This window comes from Grammomys surdaster, unplaced genomic scaffold, assembly GCF_004785775.1.
Source record: "Grammomys surdaster isolate TR1022 unplaced genomic scaffold, NIH_TR_1.0 125852, whole genome shotgun sequence".
NCBI classification, from domain to species: domain Eukaryota; kingdom Metazoa; phylum Chordata; class Mammalia; order Rodentia; family Muridae; genus Grammomys; species Grammomys surdaster.
In genome coordinates, this window is record NW_021620678.1 from 2,474,982 (window position 1) to 2,489,324 (window position 14,343).

General features: G+C 48.0%; 1 protein-coding gene across 1 annotated transcript; it reads left to right on the forward strand.

Moving 5' to 3' along the window:
- The first annotated feature begins 11,536 nt into the window (after positions 1–11,536).
- Positions 11,537–14,135, forward strand: Mchr1 (melanin concentrating hormone receptor 1). Its single transcript, XM_028790013.1, is given in 4 exon segments — positions 11,537–11,645; positions 11,648–11,704; positions 11,707–11,823; positions 13,025–14,135. Coding segments are annotated over 4 exon segments (1,263 nt in total). The 3' UTR covers positions 14,005–14,135.
- Positions 14,136–14,343: the final 208 nt, after the last annotated feature.

Consider the following 14,343-nt stretch of genomic DNA (forward strand, 5'->3'; position numbering starts at 1 on the left):
TCTCTCTCTCTCTCTCTCTCTCTCTCTCTCTCTCTCTCTCTCTCTCTCTCTCTCTGTGTGTGTGTGTGTGTGTGTGTGTGTGCATGTCTAAGTGTATGGGTATACAAACAGGAAGTGTGTGCAGGTGCCCAAAGAGCCCAGAGGTGTTGGATTCCCCTGGAATGGAGTTACAGGCGTTTGTGAGTCACGCAGTGTGTGTGCTGGGATCTGAACTTCAGTCCTCTGCAAGAGCAGCAAGCCCTCTCAATCTTTAAGTCATCTCTCCAGACCTTAGAGGGTGTTTTGTTTGTTTGTTTTCTTTTTCACTTGTTTGTTTGAGACAGGGTTTTGATTTGTAATCCAAGCTTGCCTTGAATTCCTGACTCTCCTCTCTTTGCTTCCTGAGTACACTATGCTGGGTTCTGGGCAGTAGTTTCCCCTAATAAAGTAGCCTAACCTTAATGCTTTGGACTGAGCTCTTGTTAGTGCTGACTATAAAGGACTATGGTCACGTTGTCCCTTTATTTTCCCTGCATCTGGATAAAATAGTAAGAAATGAGCACCCAGGCGATCCCCTGGAACCTATTCTTGGTTCTTTCTATTACCTAAGAGAATGAGTGAAGGACTCATCTCCTTTGTCGTTGAGACCTTGTGTCTTCCCTTCAGTTTTTCTTCCCATTAGGGAGTGGAGCCTGACCAAGTGGAAGGCTCAGTCTCTACTGAGCAGTCATCAAAAGCCAATGCTGGCTGCTGCAAATGTAACTCAGTGGTAGAAGGCTTGGCTAGCATGCAGAAGGCCCTGGATTCCCCCCCACCCCCACCCCCAGCACTGCAAACCTAACTACACTCACAAAAATGAAAGCCTATGCTATCTGGTGTCATAGTGAAGAGTCATCTGCAGCCAGGTACAGAATGTCCCCTGTGTGTGTAGGAACAGAGAGGACATAAGCATGGGCTGACAGAAGGGTGGCAGTGACAGATGTACAGGCTGCAAACTGCAGTGCTGATCTTCTCAGAGCCAGCTCCTTCTCTCCAGGGCATAAACCTCACTTTCAAATGACAAGGAAGAACTAGGAAACAGCTGTGGCAAGTTCGTGACAACTGGCTGAGATGCTTTAGGTGTCTGTTAACCAATGCTTAGGCATTTGGTGTCTACTAGAACCTAGACATAAAACATGTATTGTTTCCACACAGGAGGGTAAGAAGCAGTTTGAAGATAGAAGATTTAGCTCCAAACAAATGCTAGGACCCAGAAGCTGGGTGTGGTGGTGTGTGCCTTTAACCCCAGCACTCAGAAGGCAGGAAGCAGGGACAGGGGGATCTCTGTGAGTTGCCGAATAGCCAGGGCTACATAGAGAGACCTAGTCTCAAAAAGCAAACTATACTTGACACTGGCATCCTTGGTATCCACTGTAGAAAGCCAGCACTTCATGGGACCAGAAAGTTCTCTAGGGTCAGGTGACAGAGCTTTTCCTGCAGCATGAACGAGGTGCAATTTTCTAATTTTTTCTTGCTCGGGGCTCTGTACAGAGCTGGGAGCATTTTCTTCCTTTTTCTTTCTTTCTTTTTTTCTTTCTTTCTTTCTTTCTTTCTTTCTTTCTTTCTTTCTTTCTTTCTTTCTTTCCTTCCTTCCTTCCTTCCTTCCTTCTCTCTCTCTCTCTCTCTCTCTCTCTCTCTCTCTCTCTCTCTTTCTTTCTTTTTTGGGCCAGGGGCTTATGCGTCCCATGACAGCCTCACACTAGCTGTGCAATGGAGGGTGACCTTGAACTTCTGATCTTCCTGCCACACCTCATGAGTGATGCTGTCACAGGCATGTGCCACTTTGTCTGGTTTATATAGTGCTAGCGGCTTCAGGCATGTTAGGCAAATACTCTGCCACCCGAGATACATCCCCAGCCCCAGAACTGGGAGCTTTTTAGATCATCTTGAAAATGGCTTGGGACAAAATACTTAAAATCGATGTACTCCTTAAATCCCTGGAGACTCCCAAAGCACAGTGTCTTTTTGGTTGGGGGAGATGGAAGCTATATCGTCATGCACTTTGGAGAGAAAAATGGCATGTTCATAATGCCAGATCCTAGAACCCTTATTGAGATATCAGGCCTTGGTATTTTCATGGCACCTCTGTCATATTTAGGGTACTTTTCATTTCTGTTCTCTGGCCTCTAGCAGCATGATGTCATCCGTAGAAAGTAGAGTAGTGTGGCATCTTGGGAAACAACGAAGTGTTGGTAGTCTGAGACATGAAGAGCTGTCAAAAGAGCTAAGAGCATGACAAGAGGAGCAGGTGACCTGATGACCCTGAAGGGTGAGAGCAGTTTCTGATCTTTCTGGCTTCCTAGAATAGAGAAAAAGGCATTTGCCAGCTCAGTGACTGTGTCAGGTGTCAGGGATGGAATTTATTTTCTCTATCAATGGGACAACATCAGAAATAGCAGCTGCAACTGGAGTCACTGCATAATTAGGTTTATGGAAATCCACTGCCATTCTCCAAGACCCAGCTGCCATCTTCTCTGGCCGGGGTGAAGAATAATCTAGGAATTTAGTTAAGTCATCACACAGAGTCTTTCAAAGCCACGATGGTGAGTATTTTTCTTTTGAGGAGTAGATTATTGCCTTATTTGTTTTTATTTTATGTGTATGGGTACTTTGCCTGCATGTGTGTCTATGTACTGTATGTGGCCAATGCCCAAAGAGGCCAGAAAAGGGTGCTTGATTCCATAGAATTGGAATTATAGACAGTAGTTAGACTGCTATATGGGTGCTGGGAATTGAACTGGGATCTTCTGGAAGAACAGTCAGTATCCTTAACCATTGAGCCATTTCATTTCTTCAATTCCCCCCCTCCCCCCGGCTTTGAGACTGGGTCTTATGCTACCCAGGCTGATCTTGAAGTCACTGTTGATGACCTTGCATTTCTAATTCTCCTGCTCCAACCTCTCTAGTGTTGGGATAAGAGATGTATACCATCAATGGCTCATTTATGTGGTGCTGGGGACTGAACTCAGGACTTTGTGCATGCAAGGCAAGCACTCTACCAATTGAGTTACAGCCTCAGCTTCTTGTGGGTTTTGTTGTTTTTCTTGTTATTGCTGGAGACAGGGTCTTACTTTGTACCCCAAACTAACCCAGAACTCACTATGTAGCCCAGACTAGCTTTGAACTTCAGGCAATCCTCCTGCCTTAGCCTCCTCCCTTTGATGCTAGGATTATAGGCATGAGATACCATGGCAGCTTCATGATATTATCAATCTTTTCATTTCTGTGGAGGAAGCTGGGTCTCTTTTGCTTATCAATCAGGAGTTTCCACTGGAAGTTTCTTATCATCAGATCTGCCAAACTGAGAGCCCATGTAGTAATTGTGCCAGTAGCTGGGTCATCTATTCCAGGCACATAACTAGAGGCTTTGAAATAATGTCACTGGGGGTGGGGGTGTCACATGCTTTTAATCCCAGCACTTGAGAAGCAGAGGTAGACGAATCTCTGTGAGTTTGAGGCCAGCCTGGTCTACAGAGTGAGTTACAGGACTGTCAAGGCTACACAAAGAAACCTAGTCTCAAAAAAACTGGTCATAGACACCAGTAGAAGAACTGAGTTCAATTCACATTCATACCTGTGTCATTGTAGCATCTTTGTTTATGCGCAAGCATGTGTTAGACATCAAACCTGGGTTCTTGATGTGTGCCAGACGAGTGCCCCACTAAGCTATATTCCCAACCCCATTTTCCTCTCCTGGGAGTATCCAGGCTCCATTTCTTCCAGGGCTCTGGAGTTGTGACTGATTCCTGCTAAGAAACTGGGAGACAGACTGTCCTAAGAATCATCACAGAAAGGCCAGCCTCCCGAGTACCAGACCTGAAAGGTTTTTTTTTTTTTCAGTGCTGAAGATGGGACCTGGGATTTTGTGCACACTGGGTAATTGCTGTAACACTGAACTGTACCCCTAGCCCCTGTAGTTTTTCAGGTTTGTGAATCAAGCACAAACAAGCACAACTGGCAGGCTGCTGCTCATCTAGTTTGTTCTGGGGACCCTGAGATAAACTGGGCACATCATTCTCTGCAGCTAAGACTGTCCCAGTAATAAGAACCCACTTACCTCCCTCCCTAAAGAGTGCTGGACTTGGTTCCTACCACCCCAGAATCTACACTCCCTATTAAATGGGGGAAGCCACTCCAACTCCCACCAGCACCTCCTGCCCAGGGGTAACCCAGGGTGCTAGTATTTCCTTCTCTCACAGGGACTTCTCAAGACCTTAGTTTTCCAGGAGGTCAACTTTTACTGTGAGGGGGAGCCACGTCTATGTTGGGAGTTAATTTTATTTTGAAAGCAACTGGAAGCCGTTAAGCTGTTTTCCACAGTCGAGTAGATGGATGAGGTTTACATTTTCACAGGACTGTTGCTGCTGTTTGGTAGAGAATATATTGGAAGGAGCCAGGTAGGAGTGAGGGAGGATAAATGATTCTCTGATACAGTGATTCAAATGAGCCTTATGGAGACAGCAGCTGGGTTATGGGAAATACAGTGATGGATGGACATCCGTAAACGGGATACACAGAACCCTTAGGGTGCTTTCGGCAGGGCAGATAAGTGGGTAATACGTGGATGTCAGGAAAAAAGAATTTCTATAAATAGGCTTAATTTTTTTTAAATCTTTAAAAAAGATTTATTTATTTATTTTATGTATATGAATACACTGTAGTTTTCCTCAGGCACACCAGAAGAGGGCATTGGATCACATTGCAGACCACCATGTGAGCTGGGAATCAAACTCAGGACCTCCGGAAGAGCAGTCAATGCTCTTAACCAATGAGCCATCTGTCCAGCCCATTTAAAAAAAAGAAAAAAAAGACAGGATCTTACCTGTAGATTTGGCTAACCTGAAACTTGCTCTATAGGCCACACTGGCCTCAAACACAGTTGCAGAGATCTACCTGACTCTCACTTCTGGTGCTGGGATTAAAGGTTTGTGTCATCATAACTAGCCAGACTTTGCCTTTTTCCCTCTTGCATTGGTGTTTTGCCTACATGTACATCTGACTTCCCTTGGACCCACAGTTCTAGACAGCTGTGAGCTGCCATGTGGGTGCTAGGAAATGATCTCTGGTCCTCTGGAAGAGCAGTCAGTGCTCTCCCAAGTGCTGAGCCATCTCTCTAGCTGCCAGACTCCAACTTTTTAATGATTTTTACTGGGGCTGAAGAACAGACAGGCTGAGAGCCAGAATGACTGGAGGAGGTCAAAGTTCTGTTCTTTGGAGACTGGAGCAAAAGTAGCCTTCTGCAGACATTCAGTTGATGCCAATTATAAAGTTCAAAGTCCAAGTACCTTGTCTGGGGAAGCGATTTAGACTCTTCTGGCCTGCAACACACTTGGTAAGCGGGCAGAGAGGAGAACTCAAATCTAGGAACATCAGTCAGCAAGATGCTTCATGGTGCCCCTAAAATGACACTCTGCAAAGCCAGGAACACACTGTTACCTTTCCACATTTACTCAAACCCTGAAAAGCCATCATCAGCCCTTTGTGCCAACGAACAAAGCAGAACACAGGCTGCCAGCCCTGGGTGTGCTAAACAATAGCAGGAGCTTTCTACTTGATTGACAGCATGCTTGTCAAGCCTGCATCACTGTCTCTGGCCTTTCCCCATCACTTCCCTTCCTCTGTCCCCACATATACTATAAACGCTGCTCCCCCTCTACTCTGGGCAAACCCACGCTCATGGCAGTCCACTTCTTCATCTGTTACACGAGGATTGTAGCGTTCGGGTGCCTCAAGGAATAATAATAAAACTTGCGGCTGGGTGGTGGTAGCGCAAGCCTTTAATCCCAGCACTTGGGAGGCAGAGGCAGGCGGATTTCTGAGTTCGAGGCTAGCCTGGTCTACAGAGTGAGTTCCAGGACAGCCAGGGCTACACAGAGAAACCCTGTCTCGAAAAAAACCAAATAATAATAATAATAAAAACTTGTATGTCTCTTCCCACGTCTATGCACTAATTTTCTTACTTTTTGTTTATTTTTGAGACAGGGTCTCTCATATTTCAGTTTGGCCTCGGGCGGACTGTGTAGTTAAGGGTGACCTTGAACTTCTGATTCTTTTCTGTTTTCATTTCTCAAATGCTAGGGAGACATCACTCTCAGTTCATGTAATCTTAGGAAAAGAATCTGGAGCTTCCCGGATGCTAGCTGAGCGCTCTACCAACTGAGCGACATCCCTAACCCATCGGGCTAATTTTCTATCTGTTCCTTCAAATCCGCTGTTTAGTCCCAACTCTGGGCCCCCGGAGGATGATTTTCGGACCGTATCAATTTCAAAGATCAGAAGGCAAGCGGGTCAGTGAGCTCAGCTTATTGTTCCTTTAGGTCTCTTTCCTGCTGGGCTCTTGACAGAGCTTTCTGGGTTCTGCTAGCTGGCCTGCTCAAGCCTATGCGTGGGAATGGTGTCCAGCTGTCGCCAGCCCCAGACATTGCAGCAGCATCCTTCCTGGATCCCACTTAGTGGTACCCAAACCTTGGTAAACAGGCCATTTATTAAAGTCTCTCTGCTTCTCCACTTGTTCCGTCTGTTTCCTCCAGACATCCTGACTGATCCAATCAATAAGCATCATCTCGCCTGCTTCAGGCCTTCCAGGTGGCACCTCCAGCCACAACAAAGTTTGGGGCGTGCCGGGAGGGGAGGGGATCAAAGGAGATAATTCCTTCATGTCTTTGTGGGAAGCAGGAAATCTCTGCCAAACGTCTCACCCTCCGCCACTCCCCTCGACTGCCATTGGTAGTAGTGAGTCACATACACTCTCAGATTCCCAGTAAAAGAAAAGAAAAAAAGAGTTGGTGACAAAGGTACATGCGGGTATTTTACTGGGAAGTGTGATCCTAGGAATCAGGAATGATAAAGGAGCAAGCGGAAACGCTGGAGACATAGGATTTCCCGTTGACTCCATGCCAAGTGACCATGAACTGCTGAGAGGCTGTAAGAAATGCCTCTGATGAGATATTCTGAGGAAACGAGGAGAAAGCAACTATCTGTGACCATCCCATATTGAGCACAGATGCACCCCAAGGAGCACTAGCTGTCCCTGCTTTCTAGGTGGGCTATGGTTGGACGTTTTGGGATTTCCATGCCCTAAGTTGTAGCAGAAATGGAGAACACCCTGAACAGAGGAGAAAAGCACACCCTGCAGGTCTGAGATGCACCATAGCTGTGGGAGGCCCTCCCTGTTCTGTTCTGCACTGTCACGTGTACTCGGCGGGGACCAAGAAGAGCGGGGACCGCAGAAATGGTGGGCATATGAGCTAGCAGGAGCTGAGGGATCTAAAGGGATGCACATGGGTGTTTGGTAGAGATAGCCAGCCCTAAAGCAGACTCTGTCAGATGCTTCTGGAATCCTTGCCACCTTCTCCCCCTTTATTTTTATTTTTTATTTTTTATTTTTTATTTTTGGTTTTTTTGAGACACGGTTTCTCTGGGTAGCCCTGGCTGTCCTGGAACTCACTCTGTAGACCAGGCTAGCCTCGAACTCAGAAATCCACCTGCCTCTGCCTCCCAAGTGCTGGGATTAAAGGCGTGCACCACCACCGCCTGGCTTCCCCCTCTGTTTTTGGCTTCAGCTATAATGGACATTTGTGCTTGTGTGTGTATGTGCATGTGCATGCATGTGTGCACTTATGTATGTCTGTGTGTGCATGTGTATGCATGCATGTATGTACATACATGTGTGTGCATGCACATGTGTGTGTGCGTGTATGTGTATGCATATGTGTGTGTGCACGTGTGCATGCATATGTGTGCATCGCATGTGCATGCATGTGTACACGTGTGTATGCACATGTGTGTGTGTGTGTATATGTGTGCGTATGTGTCTATGTGTCTCTGTGTGATGCTGAGGATTGAACCCAGGGCCTTATGTATGCCAGGGGATTATGCTATAGCATTTAACTAACCCCTCTGAGCAATTCTGAAATGGAGTTCCCACAGCAACAAACTCAGCCATCGCCCCACTGACTTTCTTAGTCTGATTCCTCACTCCTCCTGTTCCTTACTGTTCCTTAGACTCACACCAAGAAGACATTTCCACACATAAGTCTGAGTCTAAGACTCTGTTTTCAGAGGAAACCAAACTGAGAAGATGAATTCTAGGAGTCACAGCCTTGAAGATGAGTCTTCAAAGTAGGATGCTGGGAGACAGCAGTTACCAGTCAGACGTCCATAAGCGTGCCACTGCTGCTAGTGAACGAGATAGGACCCACCCTGGCCTGGAAGTGACATCACAGTGACCGAGTCCTGCCTGTGGTCGACTGAGAAGTAGAAAAGGAGGTGCTGACACATGCAGCCTCTCTGGAAGTAAAGGAGCAATGGGTCATAAGATGGCTGACCTGCTTCGGAAGCCTAGGAGGAATTTGATGGAAGAGTTGAAGGCCCAGATACCAACTCAGGACACACAGTGAAAGCCAGAAGCCCACCAGAGCAGCAGTTCGAGGAGCCTGTGATCTTCTGCAAAGGTAGAGCAGTTTGCTGAAAATAAGACCCAGGATCTAATTGTAAGGGTGGGTGAGGTGCAAAAAGATGGAGTAGGTACAGCCTTAGCACTCTTTCATGATAAGGAGTGGAACCTTCAAGTCCAGGAGAGGACATCTGCATGAACTTGAAAACACATTTCTTTATCTCCTCCAGAGCAGCAGACGGAACCAAGCCCCTGTCACTTTTTGAAAGGAAGGAGAAACATCCTGCGCTTGTTCGGAAAATCATGATAGGATTCAGCTGAGAGTATACCCTTCAAGAGGGCATTGATCATTTTCAGGTGTGGACCCTTATATCAGCATTCTCTTATTATGGACTGAAAAAAAAACCTTAATGGGAACGTGTATAGGAGTGGATTTGAGGGTGCTGGAGTGTGGCACAAATGTCAAACTGAAAGGAGAGAGTGTCTTGGCAGGGACACTCTTGCTTCATGGGCTAGAACACCCTTGGGGGAGATACCTGGAGGCAGCTCCCGGAAGTGGCCTACAGTAAGAAGACAAAGGTGCTCCGGCTACTGAGGCAGAATTCTCTTACCCTCAAGTGGCTGTTAGGTTGTATACATAAATTTACTACTACATTTGTTTTTAACATTGTAGTAAAATGCACACACTATTGTCCATTTTAACTCTGTACATGTGATGCTGAGGACTGAACCCAGGGCCTTGTACATGCCAGGCAAGAATATTCTACCACTGAGATACATACCCACTCCCTTAACAAGTTGTGTCAAATTCAGCAGTATTAAGAACATGCATTAAGGGGCTGGAGAGATGGCTCAGGGGTTAGGAGCACTGAGTATTCTTCCAGAGGTCCTGAGTTCAATACCCAGTAACCACATGGTGGCTCCCAATTGGTCTATTATGTGATCTGATGCCCTCTTGTGGTGTGTCTGGAGACAGAGACCATACATCATATACACATACACACACACACACACACACACACACACACACACACACACATATATATAATCTTTTTTTTAAAAGCATGTATTAGGAACAGTGCTTCTCAACCATCAATACTGCCTATTTCTAGTTCTCTATCTCCATATACAGAAATTCGTACCTTTCAACAATAACTCCCCACTGATCCTTTCCACTGGCTTCTGCTACTTGACAGAGGTTTGTTGTTGTTGTTGTTGTTATCTTGTTTCGTTTTTTGAGACAGAGTTTCACTGTATAGGCCTGGCTGTCCTGGAACTCACTCTGTAGACCAGGCTGACCTCAAACTCAGAGATCTGACTGTGTCTGCCTCCTGAGTGTTGGGATTAAAGGTGAGCACCATCACCGCCAGGCCTGGCAGTTTTGAGAAAGGAGTCAGAAGACTCAGAGAAAGTGAGATGCTAGAGTGGAAATTACCATGTGAGGCCAAAGAACACACCAGTTAGTCCTGTAGGGAAACCCAGAGAGCATCTGTTTTGGTTTTCTATTGCTCTGAAGACACTACAAACAAGGCAAACAAGAAAGTGTTTCAGAGGGTTAGAGTCCATGGTGGTGGAGCGATGGTGCAGTAGCAAGAACAGTTAAAGGCTTACATCCTGCAAGCAGGAGCAAAGAGAACTAACTGGGAATGGAGGGATAGGTTTTGAAACTCCAAAACCATCCCTAGTAATATACTTCTTAATCCTTCCCAAACATGGGTCACCAACTGGGGACCAAGTTTTCAAATGTATGAGCCTATAGGGGACATTTTCATTCAAACCACCACAGTGTTTTCTCCGCTAATACCATGAGGGATGCGTGGGTCTGGGGGCATCACAGAGTTGGGGGCATCACAGACTCCACAGAGATGCACTAATCATCCCACTGCACCTATGGATAAACTACCATCTGGTTCTCTCTCTCTCTCTCTCTCTCTCTCTCTCTCTCTCTCTCTCTCTGTCTCTGTGTGTGTGTGTTTGTGTGTGTTTGTGTGTGTGTGTGACAGAGAGAGAGACAGAGAGAGACAAAGACAGAGACAGAGAAAGGGGCAGGCCTTGAAATTCTCATCCTCCTGCCTCCACCTCCTGAGTGCTGGGATTACTGGCATACACCATGTCCAGTTTATGAGTCTCGGGGATGAAGCCCTGAGCTTCGTGTCTGTGAGACAAACACTGTACCATCCGAGCTCTATCCCCAGTCCCGATTTGACTTTAAGTTCTTCATGCTGGTGGATTAAGGGGCCTGGAAAGAAGAGGTATACTAGGGACAACCAACAACTTAGCCTGAAGAACCAGGCATGTTCATATCCAATGGTGACAAGGAAGAGTACGGCTGGAACTCGGGGGAGCTATAGGGATGTCTATGCTTCTGTGCTCATTAATAAGGGTTAACAGGCAACTATGTCAGCCAAGGACTTAGGCTCTACATCTGGTCCTGGTGTGTATCGACAGTGTTTGATTGTGGATCTCCTGGAGCTGTCTGCAGGAATCTGCAGAGAACTATCTAATGCCTATGCCCTTTGAGGCTACTGTCCATGGCTAATCTCTGAGGGACTTATTCTCTTATGCTCTGATAATTGTTTCACAGAGTCCCAGACAAAACCTCAGAACACTAGAAAATAAAACCTCCATGGATGGCCCCGACTGATCCTGTGCAGAGGGAAGTTTGTTCTGTCTCACACCATGGAAAGCCTGGAACCTTTGTGCAAGGGCTAGCGATTGTCATCTAGCCAAGGAAATGTTTGGAAGTTACCAGGACACAGGAAGGGTTTAGGGTGACCTCCAGAGTGCTTAGGGACCAAGGGCGTGTCAGTTCAAGCTTCTGAGTCCCCAGCACTGGGAACAGTACCCCTGGCTCTTGCCACGTGGTCCAGCTTCTTCAAATCAGCCAGCCCATTGCTCCCCCCATCCCCTTTGCTTTTGCAAAGACCTGGTTGGTCATACAAGACAAGCGGTAGCCCCTGTGAGCTCAGAGGACAGCCCCAGGAGACAACGAGAAGGAAGAATCCTCCTCATGGGGTGGCTTAAGCCTAGCTGCTGGCTCTGCAGGCAGTCAGGAGTAGGAGCCGCAGCCGGAACCGAAGAGGTTAACGTGCATCTGCCTCCGAATGTTAATGTGTCTAGGTGATGTCAGTGGGAGCTGGGAAGGAGGGAGTGGGGCGAGCAGTTGGGCTCAGAGGCAGCAGAGGCTGCCAGGCGGTAGAGGAAGACCCTTTTCTGGACTGCGGGGCTTACGCTCGGGACAAGGCGGTGGCGGGCGCCGGAGGCTGCCGCAGCCTGCGTGGGTGGACGGGCGCTCAACTCCAGGGAGCAGGCGACTTGCACCGGCTGCATGGATCTGCAAGCCTCGTTGCTGTCCACTGGCCCCAATGCCAGCAACATCTCCGATGGCCAGGATAATCTCACATTGGCGGGTGAGTCGAGTTGGAGTCCTCCCTCCTCCGGGATGGGTGTAGAAAATGGGAAGGTTTCACCTCCCAAGCCAAACTGCCTGGGAAACTTTATCTTACAGTTCTTGGCGATAAGATCTGCAGTCTGCTTTGCCTGAAGGGGAAGAAGAGAGGAGGGGACACCAGCTAGGACAGAAGGGGCAGGAAGGAATAGAGATGGGGCAGAGGCACATTTAGAAATAACAAGGGTTGGTGACAAGGCGTGAGGCAGGCAGGGGAAAGCTTGCTGATGAGTCCCGAATATGCTTTGCAGGGAAAAAAAAAATCAAGGCTGGAGAAGCAAGCAAGCAAGACAGCGGGCGGCGGGTAGCATGTGGGAGCCGGCGGAAGCGCTTTGATTCACCGCTATCCTGGGCTCAATCCTCTGGCCTCGCACTGGGGTAATGGGGTCTGAGTGGTCCTTGCTGTCTTCTGGCAAAGGCTGCTGGGAGCAAAAGACTTCGTAGGGCGTGAGAGGATTAACTTTTCTGGTGAATTAAGCTTCTTGACATTCGCAGAATGCCAATGCCTTGAAATTTTAGCTCTGAAGGAGAAGGTAGTGAAGGGGAAAGAGGAAAGGTTTGTTCAGAGAAAAAATTTCAAGCTTCTGGGGGTGCAACACAGCTTCAATCCCTACCCTATTGGGAAAGCCCAGACTCAGGAGACATGGTCCAAGGAAATCCCTGACAGAAAACCTGGAGAGGGCAGGGCTGTTGAGCCTGAAACACACCCCAGTGTGACAGTCACTTCTCAGATACGCCTAGGAACCTATTTAAAACCTTTGGCCATCTCTCTCTGTAAAGACAAAAATACACATAAATACACACACACACATCCTTCAAGCCTTTTTGACAAGGTTTCCTGGTGGATCCCGGGGATATGAAGTTGTTCTCAGCAGATATCTGGGAATCTTGACTCCTGGCCCTTTGAGTAAATGGATGAAGCGAAGAACGGGGTCCTTTGAGTAACAGGTGGATCTAGAAAATTCCGTAGGAGTCACCAGGGAACAGTGGAGGAGGGAAAGGTACAGAACTAATAATAGCATGAGGAGGGGAAATGGTGGGAGATGATTCCAGATCCATGGTGACCTCAAGCTGCAACGGAAAGCATGAGAGACCAGCAGGAGAGCCATCGGTTGTCAGCTTCTAGATCAAGGGCGGGTCACACTTGCTCTTTCTACCCTCAGGGTCACCTCCTCGCACAGGGAGTGTCTCCTACATCAACATCATTATGCCTTCAGTATTTGGTACCATCTGTCTCCTGGGCATTGTGGGAAACTCCACAGTCATCTTTGCCGTGGTGAAGAAATCCAAGCTACACTGGTGCAGCAACGTCCCTGATATCTTCATTCTCAACCTCTCCGTGGTAGATCTGCTCTTCCTGCTGGGCATGCCTTTCATGATCCACCAGCTCATGGGTAATGGTGTCTGGCACTTTGGGGAGACCATGTGCACCCTCATCACAGCCATGGATGCCAACAGTCAGTTCACCAGCACCTACATCCTGACCGCCATGGCCATTGACCGCTACTTGGCCACCGTCCACCCCATCTCCTCCACCAAATTTCGGAAGCCCTCCATGGCCACCCTGGTGATCTGCCTCCTGTGGGCTCTCTCTTTCATTAGCATCACCCCTGTGTGGCTCTATGCCAGGCTCATCCCCTTCCCAGGGGGTGCTGTGGGCTGTGGCATCCGTCTGCCAAACCCAGACACTGATCTCTACTGGTTCACTCTGTATCAGTTTTTCCTGGCCTTCGCCCTTCCATTTGTGGTCATCACCGCTGCGTACGTGAAAATACTACAGCGCATGACGTCTTCGGTGGCCCCAGCCTCTCAACGCAGCATCCGGCTTCGGACAAAGAGGGTGACCCGCACAGCCATTGCCATCTGTCTGGTCTTCTTTGTGTGCTGGGCGCCCTACTACGTGCTGCAGCTGACCCAGTTGTCCATCAGCCGCCCAACCCTCACATTTGTCTACCTGTACAACGCAGCCATCAGCTTGGGCTATGCTAACAGCTGCCTCAATCCCTTTGTGTACATAGTCCTCTGTGAGACCTTTCGAAAACGCTTGGTGTTGTCAGTGAAGCCTGCGGCCCAGGGGCAGCTTCGCACGGTCAGCAATGCTCAGACAGCTGATGAGGAGAGGACAGAAAGCAAAGGCACCTGACAATTTCCCAGTCACCTCCAAGTCAGGTCACCGCATCCAACCGTGGGGAGAGATACTGAAATAAACCCGAGGCTACCCTGGGAGAATGTAGAGGAAGCTGGAGGCTGGGGGCTTGTGGCAAACACATTCCATGGGGCCCACAAATTGCTAGGGAGGCTTGCAGCCAGGTTTGGTGGGAAACTTCAGACTTCAGGAATCCCTTTGGTAGAATGGAAGCGGCACAAGAAGGAAACAGTGGTTTGACTGGTTCACGGGGTCTATGTCTGTTGACTCACATGTATCTTTCTCTCAAGGGAAGAGGGTGAAGGTGCCTAGCTTAGTTCCTTTAGAACTAGGCAG